The 16,174-nt window shown below is 47.1% G+C and overlaps 1 protein-coding gene across 1 annotated transcript in view; it reads left to right on the forward strand.

Annotated features, from left to right (window-relative positions):
- The first annotated feature begins 8,484 nt into the window (after positions 1 to 8,484).
- The window catches only part of TRPM8 (transient receptor potential cation channel subfamily M member 8), a 74,934-nt gene continuing 67,244 nt past the window's right edge, over positions 8,485 to 16,174 (forward strand). Inside the window, exons 1-5 of the mRNA XM_059052901.2 lie at positions 8,485 to 8,588; positions 11,601 to 11,773; positions 12,614 to 12,788; positions 13,828 to 13,895; positions 15,519 to 15,716. Coding sequence (XP_058908884.2) covers positions 8,543 to 8,588; positions 11,601 to 11,773; positions 12,614 to 12,788; positions 13,828 to 13,895; positions 15,519 to 15,716 — 660 coding nt within the window. The 5' untranslated portion in view covers positions 8,485 to 8,542. The remainder of the gene's footprint in view (positions 8,589 to 11,600; positions 11,774 to 12,613; positions 12,789 to 13,827; positions 13,896 to 15,518; positions 15,717 to 16,174) is intronic.

The following is a 16,174-nucleotide window of genomic DNA, read 5'->3' on the forward strand; positions in this document are numbered from 1 at the left end:
ACCGCCAGGGAATTCCCCAGAGGGAACTTTCAGCAGCAAGGCAGTTTTTATCACCACCCCTCCTCCACCATCATCGATTTCACAAGCTTATACATATAAGCTTATACTGTTGAGTTTTCTTCATCTGTGTTAAGCAGACTTAAAATTAGTGAAGAGCTAGAAAATATTCTGAGGAAGAAAGGGCATCACAGGTTTTCAAAATTTTTCGCCTTCAGATGAGTGTAGGGTTTATTTTTGCTCTCTACTTTTTTTTTTTTTTTTTGTGGTACGCGGGCCTCTCACTGCTGTGGCCTCTCCCGCTGCGGAGCACAGGCTCAGCGGCCATGGCTCACGGGCCCAGCCGCTCCGCGGCACGTGGGATCCTCCCGGACCGGGGCACGAACCCGTGTCCCCTGCATCGGCAGGCGGGCTCTCAACCACTGCGCCACCAGGGAAGCCCGCTCTCTACATTTTTATTATTTGTAGGAAAGAACATGCAAAGGTAAATTCGCAGCCTAAGGAAGAATAATGAAATTAACACGCTTGCACCCACCAGCAGCCCTTTTCAGGAGTCCGCCACGTGCCCTCCATGCCAAAGGCGACAGCTAGCCCGAATTTTGTGTTCCCTGGTCCTGCTTTTATTTATAAGCTTATGATTTGAATATATGTCCGTAAACAAACGTGGCTTTGTTTTGTCTGTTTGGGTATTTGTGGACTTACCCAGTTAGTATTCCTTTGTGAATTCATTTCCTGCTCACCGGCCTGTGTGTGGCCCCTCTGTGTTGGCCAGGTGTCGTGGCTGTTGATTCACTCCAGCTGGGCCACTCTCCATCCTGTGCACGTCTGTCCAGCCTAAGCGGGGTGAACATCTGGGTTTCGGGTTTTGCTATTGGGAGCAGGGCCACTCTGAGCCTTCCTGGATGTGGGATGTTCTCTCTGCAGAAGGTTCTTCGGCCTGAGGCCGATGGGTAAAGGCGAACACCTCTCCCTCATGGGAAATGGGGTTAAGGCACAGGACTTCCGGGGAAACTTGGGACGCGTGGTCCCCATGCTCTGATGTCTCAGGACGTACGTTGGTGGTGGTAGGGGCTAGCAAAGGGGGAGACTGCTGAAGGCGTGGCGGACCTTCTTCCAGGAGAGGGACTGCCGCCTCCCTTTTCGTGGTGACCTCATTGGCGGGGGGGTGAGGAGTCGGGCCTGGCTTTGGTGCAAGGCCGGGGGGCAAACCCACATGACATTGTCTGAGAACTGCTGGCGCCCGGTGACCTGAGGGAAGTGGGTTTGGGCAGCCAGCCCCACCCCCACGGAACAAGACAAACCCCTAAAGCTGGCAGCGCGGTGCCAGGCATCCGAGCTTGCAGGTCATTCACAGGACACAGGGACTATTTCTAGAGGACGGTGGCGGACGGTTTCCCAGAGGGGTCGAGACAATTCACTCACGGCCCATAGCGGGCTGAGGCCCCCTGCCTGGCTCTTCACTGGCATTTGGCCGCCAATGGCTTCTCAATGTTTCCAGCCTGGCGGGTGTGTAATGGGACGTCATCGTGGTTTCACTTCACATTTGCCTCATTACTGACAAGGTTGAGCTCCCTTTCACACACCTGTGTGTCCTCTTTTATTTCATGCCTTCTCATGTCTTTCGTCTTTTTCCCACGAGGTTGTCTGTCTTATTCTTAGTGACTTACAGGCTTTTATATATTCTATTTACCAATCTTATGATGATTAATATATGTTGCAAATATCTCCTCCCACTTTGAGGAGTGTACATATTTCCGAAGTATTCTTCCACTGTCTCCAAGGGGTTTGTTTCTACCAACTAAAGGGAAGTGTTCCGTCGTCTGTGTCAGAATTAGGTCCCGGATATGCTTTACCGCCTTGCCCATGGGGGGACGGATGCAACTCTGGAAGGAGCATTTGGAATATACCTTCTTTTGAAAAGCAAGCATAGGAGGAACTAGAATCTGCAAGAAAGCATTATTTATGCTAAACTATCAATGCACGCTTACATTCCCCCAGTTGCCTGAGAGTCAGAAAAACATACTTTGTATGTATATAATGACATTTGTTCCAAGAGGACGCCAAGTAACTTTTAGAAAAATTTGCATTTAGTTATAAAAATGGAAACGTATGCCTCTCTTTACAAACTTGGTGTACTCTAAAAGCATGAATGGATGCTGGTTGCTATGATGTGTGGTGAATCCTTAAAACCTTTGACGTAGGTTTAAGTCATTCATGAAGAGCAGCAGGGGCTGAGAACAAATTAGTGACCTGTTGTTTCAATGTTCTTTCTCCAAAGGACTTGGTGAATTTCATTGAAGCAAATTTTAAGAAACGGGAGTGTGTCTTCTTTACCAAAGATTCCAAGGCCACGTAAGCAACTACTTTGCCTCCATTTTTTGCTACCGTGTTCAAAAATAAATTATTGACAACCATGACAACAGACAAACAGATTGCTCACTAGTTCATTATTCAGGTTGTTTGCGTCTTGCGATTCTCAGAAACGGTGTGTGAACAGGAAGAATTTGGCAAGCAGCTTGTCCCCGGAGAGGTATCATCTCCTTTCATATTTTAAGCTTTGTCAGTAGTTGGTAGAGGCTCCAAGACAGGCCGTCACTCTCTTTGATATTCCCACGAGCCTGGGAGCCCACCGGAGTGGCCATGGCAGTGAACCTTGTTATTTCATAGCGGCTGGCAGGAGACACCAGGCACGAGCTCACGTGACAATCTGACCGGCTCCTCTGTCAGGCTGTTTGTTGACTGTGGCCCTTCCCATCTGACCGGCTGTTCATGTTCTCTGAATCTCGTGTTTTGAAACATCGAGGCTGAGTCACAGAAGCCTTGGGGAGCACCTCCAGCAGCTCTGCCCACAGGAGGTCCTCAGCGAATGCTACCTAGTGGGCCAGTGATAAGTGGACTGACCTCTGGTGTTTCCCACAGAAGGTGCCCTGGGATCTAACGAAGTGATTTTAGTCCTTCCCCCCTCTCATCTTTTTCCTCCTGCCCCCTCTCTTTTGCTTACTGGTGATAGGAGAGAGTCTAGCTATTAATATTTTTTAATTGACGTATAGTTGATTTACAAAGTTGTGTTAATTTCAGCAAAGTGATTCAGTTACGAACATAGATACCTTCTTTTCAAAACGCTCTTTTCCATTATGGTTTATCATAGGATATTGAATATAGTTCCTGGTGCCATGCAGGACGACCTTGTTTATCCAGTCTATATATAATAGTCCAGCTATTAGTGGATTGTTTACCTGCTGCTGTAGTTTGTGATTAAAGCATGGCTCTGTTGAACTGAGGCAGGGTACACAGGAAGGCAGTTAGAGCAGGAGCCTTAGAATCAGCGTTGGACCCTACCTGGGCCTGGCTGCCTGCTCACTGCATGAACTTGGACCAATTATTCTCTTTTCTGAACTGAATCCTCTTATCCTAAATTGCTGGCAAAGTACACCTCCTGGGTTGTAGCCAGGGTGCAGTGGGACGATACATAAAATTCCTGCTGTAGAAGGTTCTCAGTCAATGTTTTCCTACTTTGTTCGAATTAGAAAGCGAACATTGGAAAAACTAAGAGATCTCTATTTTGTGATTGGTATAAACTTAGTCATTATGAGTCATTTTGACAGAGTATAAACTCTGGGAGTCAGCTATTTATTCCCCACGTTTCCCTGAAAGATTTTGCTGTTAATCTGTTTGTTTGACTGGTAGAAAACACTGCTTGGATTCGTTCACTCATCCCACAAATATTTATTGGGCATTGACTATGTCGTGGGGACTCACGTACTTGACTACTAATTCTACAACTGCTCTGCAAGGTAGCTGTTATCGTTTGACCGACAAGGCAAGTGAGGCCTGGAGGGGCTCAGTGTTTTACCCAGGGCCACATGGCTGGCAGGGGACAGATGAAGGACTGAACTCAGTTTTCGGATTCCTCCTTGTGCATTCCTTTTATGCCCGGCTCCTGCCCCTTCTAAGAACAATCCTGTCTCGGGCTGACTGACTGTACTCGTCAGCACCTTGTCAGTTGCAGATATCCAGTCTAATTGGCCCAAGTGAGTGCTGATTGTAATGGGACAGCCACATCCAGGGCTCAGTGTCACCAAGACCCTGCCTCTTTCTACCTGTGGTTCTGTCCTTCTCTGGGTGGGCAGGCTCCTTATTAGTGGTGGCAAAATGGACACCACAACTCTGGCTGACACCTTTTCAGCTTACCAGTGAGGGGAAAGAGGGCCTTGTTCCTAGCAATGCCACCCAAAGTCCTGGGCTCATGTTCACGGCTCTTATTGACCTGTCATGGGTCAGGCACGCACTCTAGTCCCTGCAACTGGGCAATGGAATATGTGACTGGCCAGCCTTGGGTGCTGTGTCCACATAGACCTGCTGTGGAAAGGATGATTCCTCAAAGGAAAATCAGGGTTTTCCTACTTGCAGGAGGAGAGCTGGATGCAAAGTAGGGAAACCTATGGCTGCCGACCTCATGGTGCTTGACTACCACTCAAGTCAGGCCCCTAATAAAGGGAGACGTGGTGCGCAGTCCCTGGCCCCCCACAACACCAGCACGGGACAGGAGCACCTCAGGGTGTTCCAGTGCCCATGTCAGAGGGGACCCAAGGTTATAGGCCAGAATCAAGACTCTATGAGATTTTAACTTCTCGTATTTATTCTTTTCATCTCTCCATCGGCAGTGGGGATGCTCTGCGTAATCTGAATTACTCACCGGACAAGTGAATCAAGGGAAATGACTAGTAGTAGTGATACTGTAATTTTGCAGCTACTTGCCACACCGGCTGACATAGGCTGCCCCAAATCTCCCCAGAGCTGCTTCACATGTGCTGAGCCCAGACCACTCATGTTTCTCTACCTTAAACCCTTTTGGATGTCTGTTTCTCGTGTGGTCACTAGGGAGTGATGCCGGACCATGGCTCCTATTGCCAGGTACCCTCTGAGACACTGCTGTCCAGCTTAGGGGCCACCTCCTGGCACTCCTGAGGCTGTAAGTCCCTGGATCTGGGTTTATTCTCTTCAGTTCTCACTGCCTCGGCCAGGCTGGGTTCTAGGTAGAAAGAGGAAGAACACTACTTTTGCTGTAACGGGCTCCGTGTGATGGAATTTTCTCGTACTGCTATGATGGGAATATTATTTTTTTAATTAAAAAAGCTTTTTACAAAATTTATTTATTTAATTTATTTTTGGCTGCATTGGATCTTCGCTGCTACGCGCCGGCTTTCTCTCGTTGCGGCGAGCGGGCTTCTCACTGTGGTGGCTTTTCTTGTTGCGGAGCATTGGCCCTAGGCACGCGGGCTTCGGTAGTTGCAGCATGCGGGTCCAGTAGTTGTGGCTCGCGGGCTCTAGAGCGCAGGCTCAGTAGTTGTGGTGCACGGCCTTAGCTGCTCCGCGGCACGTGGGATCTTCCTGGGCCAGGGCTTGAACCCCTGTCCCCTGCGTTGGAAGGAGGATTCTTAACCCCTGCACCACCAGGGAAGTCCCAGTAATATTTTTTTATCTGCATCGTCCCATATGGTAGCCACTAGCCACTTGTGACTAGTGAGCGTTTGAAATGTGCAACCACGGCATTGACTTTTCAAATTAAGTTAAATTACGTTACGTTTAAAGTCAATTGCCACACATGGCTAGTGGCTACTGTATTGACAGTGAGGCTGCGAAGGATTCAGACTTGTCCTGAGGGGTAGAACTAGCGTCCTGACGCTCTCCCGTCCTCTCCGTCTCCCCTCTCTGTCACTCCTTTGCCTCAGCCATGTATCTGTGCTCCTGACACCTTCCTGGAACTCTTCCTGCCTCTTCTCCATTTGTAAGCCAGTTCACGTAAATTGGTGCTTGGAGGGCTACCAGCCCCGTCATCACGATGGAGACAGAGGTCACCCGAGACACACCCCTACCCCTGGAAGGGAAAAGGGCTGAGAGTCGGTCTTCAGTTGTAGCAAAGACAGGTGGGGCAGGGAATTCCCTCCCCAATCCTGCAATGAACTTGGGTGGGTGTGGACAGACCCCAGAGGATAGTGGGATAGTAGCAGCTAAATAGAGAGGGGAGGAAGCCAACTTGGACCCTAGTGAGTTGGACCCTGAGACCACTGGGAGCAGCCTTGGCTCAGGAAGTGCCCCCAGGCTTAGTTAGAGAAAAGGCTAAGGCAATTGTTGTCAACTCTGGTTGACTTTTTTTTTCTTGGCCAAACTGAGTGATGCCCCAGGCAACTGTTCTGAAAAGAGGCAAGATTTCTGGTGGAGGAGTGACTTTGGATCCAGGTTCTAGCTCAATTTTTATAGCTCTAGAAAATATTGAATGTTTTGACATATATTTTTGAATATAGGTAATTTCCATACTTAGAGTAATTAATACTTTCAGTTGCAAGGAACCTGAGCTAGCTTCACCTAAATGGGGAGATTTACCCCAAGGAAATAGAAATGCCACGCAGAACCTGAGAGAGAGAAGTGGCTGGCCGTCTAGAACTGTTAGGACCATGGCTGGAGCAGGTGGAGGCTCAAGAAGTCTTCTCTGTTTGTCTTTTATCCCCACCTCTCCCTGCATTCATGCTTTCTTCTTTCTCAGCCGACATACAATTGTATTGTATGGCCTGGATCTTCCATGTCACAGGGGTAAAACACCACGATAGTTTTTAAACAACCAACTGAGATGATGAAAATAGTCTGAAAATTAGATGTGCTGGTGAAATCTCTTTTTGTGTTTATTTAAGCTAATCGTGTGTGGTCTATTCTAAGAAACGTGATGAAATATTTAAGCAGGTTTAATGAAAGCTATTCCTTCCCATCAATATCCTTCTACTCAGAGAAAATGTGTGCAAGTGTGGCTATACCCAGAGCCAGCACATAGAAGGCACCCAGATCAACCAAAATGAGAAATGGAATTACAAGAAACACACCAAGGAATTTCCCACTGATGCTTTTGGGGATATTCAGTTTGAGACTCTGGGGAAGAAAGGGAAGGTAAGCAATGCTTTCCTACTTGAACTAGCTAATCCATATGCTAACATGGTGTGGCTACCTTGAGTTACCTTGAATTGTCTAATAGGATGCATGGAGGTTGGAGAGATGGGGAGTCAATCCAAAAATGATTGCAGAAGAAGATACATCTTGTGAAAATCAAAAGCTGTGATTAGCTTATGTGCCATGGCAACACTGCACGGGGGGGGGGGGCGCGGGGATGACTGGCTTGTCACCCAGGGTCCTCTCTCCAGGCACAGGGCAGGGTCATGTGACATCCACGTTGGCCCTCACTGCTACAAAAGGCCCGACAAATGCGCTAGTGAATCATCTGGTTTAGTCTGGTGTGTGACACTCTTGAGAATAAATGTGGCCTTGAATAAGGTGACATTTTCCTCTACACGATCACACTGCAGGTTCTTACACAGGATTCTACAAAGATGTTGAATGATTATGTCAAATGAAAAAAAAAAGCACAACATGAGAGTTGTGAGTTAAGGTTTATTTGGGGGCAAAATGAGGACTGTAGCCCAGGAGACAGCGTCTCAGAGAGCTCTGAGGAACTGCTCCAGAGGGGGCGGGGGCAGCGTTATCTATGATTTTAGTGAAGGGGGGACGTGCAGTCAAGCACACATGTTGGCAGAGGTTTCTTGCTCATCACCAGGAGCAGATGTCTCCGTTACCGATTTTAGTGCTTTTCCAGATACCAGGAGATGCAAGAATTGGGCTCATAAAATCTCCTGAAAAATATCTAACTATCTGAAGGCCTGTTCTGCCCGTTTTTCCCAGAGCACAGAGTGAAGGCCTCATTCCTGATCTCCACCCTGCACTCCTTTCAGGGTGTGTTGAAGGTCAGCGACTGCAGTGGCTATTGACTTCATCCTTGTAGAGGCAGATGGCAATGCCAATTTTCAGTTGGCAATTATTAACAGTCTCCTTAAATCCTCCCGTGTCCTCTGTCCCAGGGACACAGGCATCCTCAGGCAGCTGGAAGCTGGGCCTTGACCCCTCACCTCCCCAGGCCCTGCCGTTGCAGGCCTGGAAGGCGACCCGGCTCTGTCCACTCTGTCTGTTCCCAAGGCCTCAGTCCCAGGAAGGGCCACCACTATCTCACCTCCCTGCATCTCTCCCTACCTGTCTCGTCCCATAGTCAACACTGCCGCTGGAGGACTCTCTAAAACGTAAATCCCATCCGGCTTCTACTCTGCTTAGAACACCTCACAGGTGCACCTCTCCCTTTAGGATAAAGTCCCAAGTCCTCCAGCCGGCTTGGTGGTGGTGGTGGTGGTGGTGGGGTCGCTGCAGGGGCACCCACACCCACCTCCACTCCACTGCCTTCCTTCCACTTCCGCAAGGGGACGCTCCTCGGCTGCGATGCGCTCCCCTCTCCCCCTCCCCCCGGAGCAGGTAAACTGGGCTAAGCCCCACCCCATCAGGAGAACACCCGCGGATCCTGAGGCTCCCCTCTTCCCCACAGTATCTCCGCCTGTCCTGCGACACGGACGCGGAAACCCTCTACGAGCTGCTGACCCAGCACTGGCACCTGAAAACACCCAACCTGGTCATCTCGGTGACCGGCGGCGCCAAAAACTTCGCCCTGAAGCCGCGCATGCGCAAGATCTTCAGCCGCCTGATCTACATCGCGCAGTCGAAAGGTGCGTCGGCCCCCGTTGCGTCCACGCGGCTGTCCCTGCTGCAGCCACAGGGCCGTCCCTGCGGTGGCGGGGACCTTGCGCCCGCGGGTTTGTCCATGCAGGCTGCGCAGCGTCTTCAGAGACGGAACGAAATTCTCCTTTGTATTCATGCGCAGAGTCCAGATGCTCTAGAACTGTATGATTAATCGTTATCTTAATTAAAAACAAGATCCTTCAATGAAGGGACAGACCGGGAGCTCTGGCCGATGGTGAGGGGGTAGGTGGAGGGTGGAGACACAGTCGCTCTTTAAACTCAGCGTTAGGGAACCTCCTTGTGGGTAATGTTATGTTTCTTTTAATCTAAAATTTTCATTTTGTTATTTTTACGTGTGAACTTTTCCCCAGGGTATTCTGGTGAATCAAAAAGGGAAGTTTCATTCGTTTGCTCTTTAACTTTGGGATCAGTGGTGTGTTTTGGAAATAGCGTTAGTGCCTGGCAGGTTGTAAGCACCATGTAACTGTCTGATGGAGATCAAAACAAATAACCGTGGCTTTGTTATTTGAAATATTCAGTTTATTTTTTTCTTTTTAAACTTTTTATTATGAAAAATGTCAAACCTACAGAAGAGTTGGAAGAATAATACAAGGAATATCTGTACCCCCTTCACTGAGGCTCACCAATTGTTAACATTTTCCCAAATTAATCTTCTCTCTCTCTGTAAATATCCACGTTATGATTTTTAAAAAAATCACTGAGAGTAAATTTTAGGTATCATAACGCTTAGTGCCTAAATGTGTGAGCATCCCTGAAGAACAGGGGTGTTCTCTCAGGTAACCTGATGCAACTATCAAACCTGAGAAAGTTAACCTTGACCAACACTGTTATCTAGCAATCAGTCCTTGGCTTAGGTTTGCCAATTATCCTAACTATGTCTTCAGAGAAAAAAATTTTTTTTCTCCGTCTGGATTCCAATCCATTTAGCTTTTCATATCATAGGAAACTGAAAACCTTTCTTTCGTCTGGAACTGCTGTTTACCTTTTTTCAGTCTTTCAGGACATTTTTGAAGAGTATGTAGGCAAATTGTTTCTGCAGCCTTACTTCCGTTTGAGTTTAACTAGAACGTTAAACTCTAATTTCAATATTAGATTCTATTTATCAAAGCCTAACCTTTATTTTATTAGTTTATCTAAGGCTAACATTTTAAAAACTTCTTTATTGAGAATATTAGTTGACAGAACTAAGGAAGCATGTCTTGTTTTAGGTACGTTTTTCCTTAATGTCAGGAAGAAACTGTGGCACCCCTCCCCCATTTATTCTTAATTTCCTGACCAGTCAGAGGGGACCACACAATAGTAGTTACTTTGTTATGAAACCCAGCAACTCAACTTCCTTACTACTAGATCTGAACATACATAATTCATTCATTCAGCAAATACTTCTTAAATGCCTGCTATGTGTCAGGAATTGTTTTAGGTGCTGGGAATAGAGTAGAACAAAGCCGACAAAAGTCCCCGGGCTGGGACATCTACGTAGATGAAGTGAGGGGCCAGAGCAGGAGGGTTACTTGTCTCCTTGTGGAGAGCTACTATGCCTCCCATTGCCTCATTTGAAAGGGGGATGTTGACAACTGAAATCCGTCTGCAGGAAGGAGGCTGGCTGCCAAGGGCTCTGGAGTTCACATCCAGTGAGAGCTGGCTGAAGGGACTGGGTCTGAAACTTCTAAGAACTACATCACATTTACCTTAACATAGTGGAAGGACATTTATGTGGGAGAGGACTAAATTAGTTCCTCACCGGGAAGACTGTAGCAAAAGTCGAGAATGGAGACAAAAATGAACAAAAGGGGGCTTCCCTGGTGGCGCAGTGGTTGAGAATCTGCCTGCCAATGCAGGGGACACGGGTTCGTGCCCCGGTCTGGGAAGATCCCACATGCCGCGGAGCGGCTGAGCCCGTGAGCCATGGCCGCTGAGCCTGCGCGTCCGGAGCCTGTGCTCCGCAACGGGAGAGGCCACAGCAGTGAGAGGCCCACGTACCACAAAAAAAAAAAAAAAAAAAAAAAAATGAACAAAAGGACTTTATAACAGCTGGGGGAGGGGGCTGCGGCGGGACTCCTGAGGCTTCCATTACCAGAGCTAATCAGGGGAGGCTGGTAACCCAGCCTCAGGCTGGATTCCTATGTGGGTAGCATATTAGACTAGGGGCATTTCCAACTTTAGATTCTATTATTATGTGAGATAATATTTTGTAGGTATTATTTACTTCAATTTTGAAAACAAAAACAAAACTGTGCAACACCTTTGACACTGCACAAATCATCAAATAAAACCCTTAAAATACCAGTGTGCAAAACCGTGTAATTGTAAAGTTAAATCGTAGGCACCAGGGTCACGCCGGGAAGATCACCAGGATCCCTGGGGGGGGGGGGGCTCTGGGAGCAGCGTGCTCCGCTTTCCATGATGACATTGCCTAACTTGAGCAAAGGCTCAGGCCAGGCATTCATTACCCATAAAGAGATCTACCCGAGAGGCTGCTTAAAGAGGCAGGTTCCCTGGTGCCCCCTCCCAGAGAGTCTGATGACGTGACTCTAGAGTGCGGTCCAGAATCCGTACTGTTTTTTTTTTTTTTTTTTTTCGGTACGCGGGCTTCTCACTGCTGTGGCCTCTCCCGTTGCGGAGCACAGGCTCCGGACGCGCAGGCTCAGCGGCCATGGCTCACGGGCCCAGCCGCTCCGCGGCACGTGGGATCCTCCCGGACCAGGGCACGAACCCGTGTCCCCTGCATCGGCAGGCGGACCCTCAACCACTGCACCACCAGGGAAGCCCTCCGTATTGTTTTTAAACCAGAATCTCTTAGAAACTTGGAGATCTTCTCCTCCTTCCTTTCTATATGGTCAGAGGTCAAGCCCAGTCCAAAGTGTGGCCAGTAACGCCGCGCCCTAGTGCTCACGGTGGGGGCTTCTTCAGGGGTCAAGCAAAGGATGGGAAACTTATGCAGAGCCAGCTGAGCGTTTGTTCTTCTCTCTTGTTGACAGGTGCCTGGATCCTCACTGGAGGCACCCATTATGGGCTGATGAAGTACATTGGAGAGGTAGTGAGAGATAACACCATCAGCCGCAACTCAGAGGAGAACATAGTGGCCATCGGCATCGCGGCTTGGGGCATGGTCTCCAACAGGGACACCCTCATCAGGAATTGTGATGTCGAGGTATGGGCTGGACATGAGGGGGTCTGCGGGGTCACGGGGGAGAAAGGCCATGGCACAGGGCTCTAGCCTGAACACTGGGGCTCTGGGATGGAGTCAGCTCATAAGGAAGTCGGCCTTGCAAGCTTCCCTTGGAACCTCAGGAATGAAAAGCAAGGATGACATAATCAAAGAACTCCTGGAAAGGAGTTACCGGTGGATGTGTTTTGTTCATTAAAATTTGTTCCCAGCGAATCCTGTTACAGTCAGTTCTTTAGTTTTTTATTCTCTGGTATTAAGTGCGAGGACAAAGTATCTATTTAATTTGCCTCTTTTCATGGTCCCGTAACTATGTGCTCCTCAAGGGCTAGGACTCCATCTTATTCGTTTTCTACTCCCTAGACGCTGTCATAGGTCTTGGCATATGATGGTTTACAGACAAATATGTGTGTGTGTGTATCAATGTCTACCTCTACCTTATCCAGATACACACACACATACAAATGTATGTGTCTGGATACACACACACACACACTTTCCTGAATGCTATCCGTTTCAATGAATTTATACTAAAGAGCACAGGGCAATGGAACAAGAAATGGATTCGAATCTGATTCTTACACTGCCACCCGTCATTTATGTGACAATAAGCAAGTGATGCAACCATTTTGAGCCTTCATTTCTTCATATTGAAAATGATGGCCTGTACTAGAAGATCTCTAAGACCCTTCTTCTGCACTTAGGAATCTGGGAAGAGCATTAGTTGAACCCAAAGGGTTAGCCTGAATATGAACCTGTGAAAATGTCACCGTGCGTTTTGGCCCACAAATAAATCTCAGAGACAAGTTTCTCTGTGCTTTTCAGGGATATTTTTCAGCTCAGTACTTTATGGATGACTTCAAGAGAGACCCTCTGTACATCCTGGACAGCAATCACACCCACCTGCTGCTTGTGGACAACGGCTGCCACGGGCACCCCACAGTTGAGGCAAAGCTCCGTGATCAGCTGGAGAAGTACATCTCCGAGCGCACTATCCAAGGTCAGTGTTTAGGAGGTGGGACCTTAGACAAACATACTAACAAGAGCCACAGCAGCACCACCAACAGTAGCTCCCAATTATCGAGTAAAGAATGGTGAGCTCACCCAATTCGATGTTCGGTTGCCAAAGAAGAGCTGCTATATCTCTTCTTTAATATACCAGAGGTGCTCCTGCCAAGGTTACTCTGACATGTACCCTTCAACGTGCTGGAACACTGACAAATGCTGCCTTGTCCTACCGTGGTTTGTCCCACCCGGTATAGAGAACCTGCTGTCCATTCTGCTTGACAACATTTAAGAACAAAGTAAAATTCACAATGGCAAATTTGCGCTGACAAAGCAATGCGGTTGGCTAGGATAGAAGCGATAAAAACCAACCCACTAGCTTAACAGTTAGATGGTTTACTTCTTTGGTTATTGGCTACTTCTATAAACTAGAACCACCTAAAACATTGGTTTTAAGGGGGAGAATGCAGCAGTTGAGTGAAAGCCTTTATTTGCTATGGCAACTGATAAATAACTCTCTCTCTTCCTATTGTTGAGATGTGTCCTGTTGTGGAACCAGATTACCTCGTGATCTAGTGATAGACTCCATCACAGGGACTTGTTGGAGATAATCGCAACCTTTTTCCTTTCTCCATGGGACGCATACAAAGGAAGACATTTATATATGCAATACTCTGACTGGAAAGAACACACAGTTATGCGAATTTTTCACCCACTCAAGAAAGCATAGGATTATGCAAATGAGTGAAAGTGTAATTATTCTAAGGATAAACTTGAACCTGGCCTAATGTATCTTAGCAAAAAGTCAGTCATTCACAGACTTTGGCATTTTAAATATCAGTCAAAAATTGCAGTGTGACCCGTGTCATGCTATTACTGGTTTGGAGCACGGGGACGCCTCCATCGTGATCAGCTGGTAGATGGTCAAGTCTGTGAGATCTGCAGCCAGTGGGCTCATGGGGTCCACCACTTCCTTGAGGTGGGTGAATATTCCTGATGTGCCCAAAATACGTTTCACGTTTTATATTTTACAGATTCCAACTACGGTGGCAAGATCCCCATTGTGTGTTTTGCCCAAGGAGGTGGGAAGGAGACTTTGAAAGTGAGTCTTGGTTTGGTTTTCTAGAAGATCAGTCAACAAGCTTACTCCACAAATTTGCATCTTCAGGGCTTTGGGGTTCACCTAATCTAACACGACTAATTTCTTTTCTACAGCAAGTAGGTAGCATTTTCCCAGTCACAGCATGTTGCCCTAACAGGCTTAAGTTGTTTCCTCAGCTGAGAAAATTTAGGAAGAGAGTTTGTAACAACATGAATAGTCTGTGCACTTACTGCTGTCTTTGGCCGTCAACCTGCCAAAGAGAAGGCTTGACATGAACTCACAGGACTTAGGGATCATAACCAGCGCAGATGTTGGAAAACCATGGCCGCCCCATGGTCATAGCCACCCAGAGTTACATGAAATTTCTGGCAGAGTTATTTGGAATCATAATCTAATGCTTCTCTTTGTTTATTCTTTTCTATAACAATGATTCATTCATCCATCATTCATCAACAGGTATTTCTTAAGCACCTAAAGACTTTTCAGAGAGAAATTAAAATAGAGATTTCTTTTCAGTGTGAAACAGTCAGTATGGAAATGCTTGAAGAAGCAGCCACACTACAGAGGAAGAGAGATGGAGAAGAAGTAATTGAAGATGGTTACATTTATTATCTCTCAGATTTTAGATTTAGAATTATGGTTTCCACCAAGCTGCTCCTGGCCTAGAGTACTGCATTTCTATAGCATTTCCCACAAGGGCGGTTCAGCCAATTCACAACCCACAGAACCCACAGGAGAGAGGAGAGAGGGAGGAGAAACTGCCTGCTGAACCCTTCATCCCTTCAGCTCACTCTCTTATCATCCCCACTTCCGCCCCAGCACAGCCCCGACACCCACCTGTAGCACAGGTAGTGGGGTGAAGATGGATCTCACCCTGATTTGATGAAGGCACCACACTCTTTATGGCCAACATCTTCTGTAAGGAAGACATCACTCCTGGCTAAAGGAAGGGGCTTCACAGTTTCTTCTGTACCCACGTGTACATCACTTTGTTTTGTTGTCAAGTGATTAACATTTTTCATACCTGGTTCTCCTATGCTATTCTCTGTGATTTTTATCAAGGAAATGAAAATGTGGTACGTGTTTATCCAGAAAGCAAATATATTTTTCTTTCCTTTCAATCGAAGGAGCAAGGGAAGTTATTTGAGGAGGGAAATATGTGAGTCAACATAACAAAAAATGTATGGCTGCTGCTTGAAGTTGTTTTCATACCTTAAAAGTACGAATATTGTTGACCTCCATCAGAAAAGCTATCAACGACAATGTTGAGTACCATCTTAAGAGCTGTCACTCAAATCTACGATGTCCGTATTCGGAATGATCGATTTTGTATAGAGGGATATTTTAAGGCACTTATTTATGGAAAACTTGCCAGTCACACGTGTCCTCATTATGGAATTTGGTATTAACATAGGATGTAAGACAACTGACTTACATTTCTGATGCTTAAAGTGGTTGCAAACATTTGGTTTGCTTCTGATTGAAAATAAACCTCCCCACTGCCCCGCCAAATGATGAAGTGCAGAGATGTGTCAATGTGATTTGTTAACCAGCTTGATTAGAACCTCGGTCCTGAGCTGGGTTCTGTTGATCGCCTAGTCAAATGTATCTCCCTTCTCCCAGGCCATCAATACCTCTGTCAAAAGTAAAATTCCCTGTGTGGTGGTGGAAGGCTCAGGGCAGATTGCTGATGTGATCGCCAGCCTGGTGGAGGTGGAGGATGTCCTGACGTCATCCATCATCAAGGAAAAGTTGGTGCGCTTCTTACCCCGCACAGTGTCCCGGCTGCCAGAGGAGGAGACTGAGAGTTGGATCAAATGGGTGAGTTGTAGGGAGCAAGTTCCTGGGAAGGGGGAGCGCCTTCAGTGCCCAACTCCACTAGCAGCTGAGGGTCTTTATACTTTCTCAGTGACTTTGAAACTGCACTCTGGCCCAAACCAGGTTTTTGGCTGGAAATTGAAGCTCACATAAGTTAAGTGACTTGCCCTGTTTCCATACCTCATAAGGGGTAGCAGATGGGGTTTAAATTCCAGTCTGTCTGTTTGCAAAGCTGATAGTCCTTCTTTTACACCCTGTCAACAAGCATTGAGCTTCTGTGTTTTGTAGGTTATCGGCAGCGGGGAGGAAAAAATCCCTGTGATGCTGTTTTAGAAATGCAGATTCTAAATTGAATCTATGTCTAGTGGAGAAGCTGTTACTACAGAATAGTTGCCTTTCTAAGTTAACTGACCTGTGATTAATTCAGAATCTCTCACCTTTCCTATTGGATCATATAAGAA

The sequence above is a fragment of the Kogia breviceps genome, chromosome 2, assembly GCF_026419965.1.
Source record: "Kogia breviceps isolate mKogBre1 chromosome 2, mKogBre1 haplotype 1, whole genome shotgun sequence".
Classification (NCBI taxonomy): Eukaryota; Metazoa; Chordata; class Mammalia; order Artiodactyla; family Physeteridae; genus Kogia; species Kogia breviceps.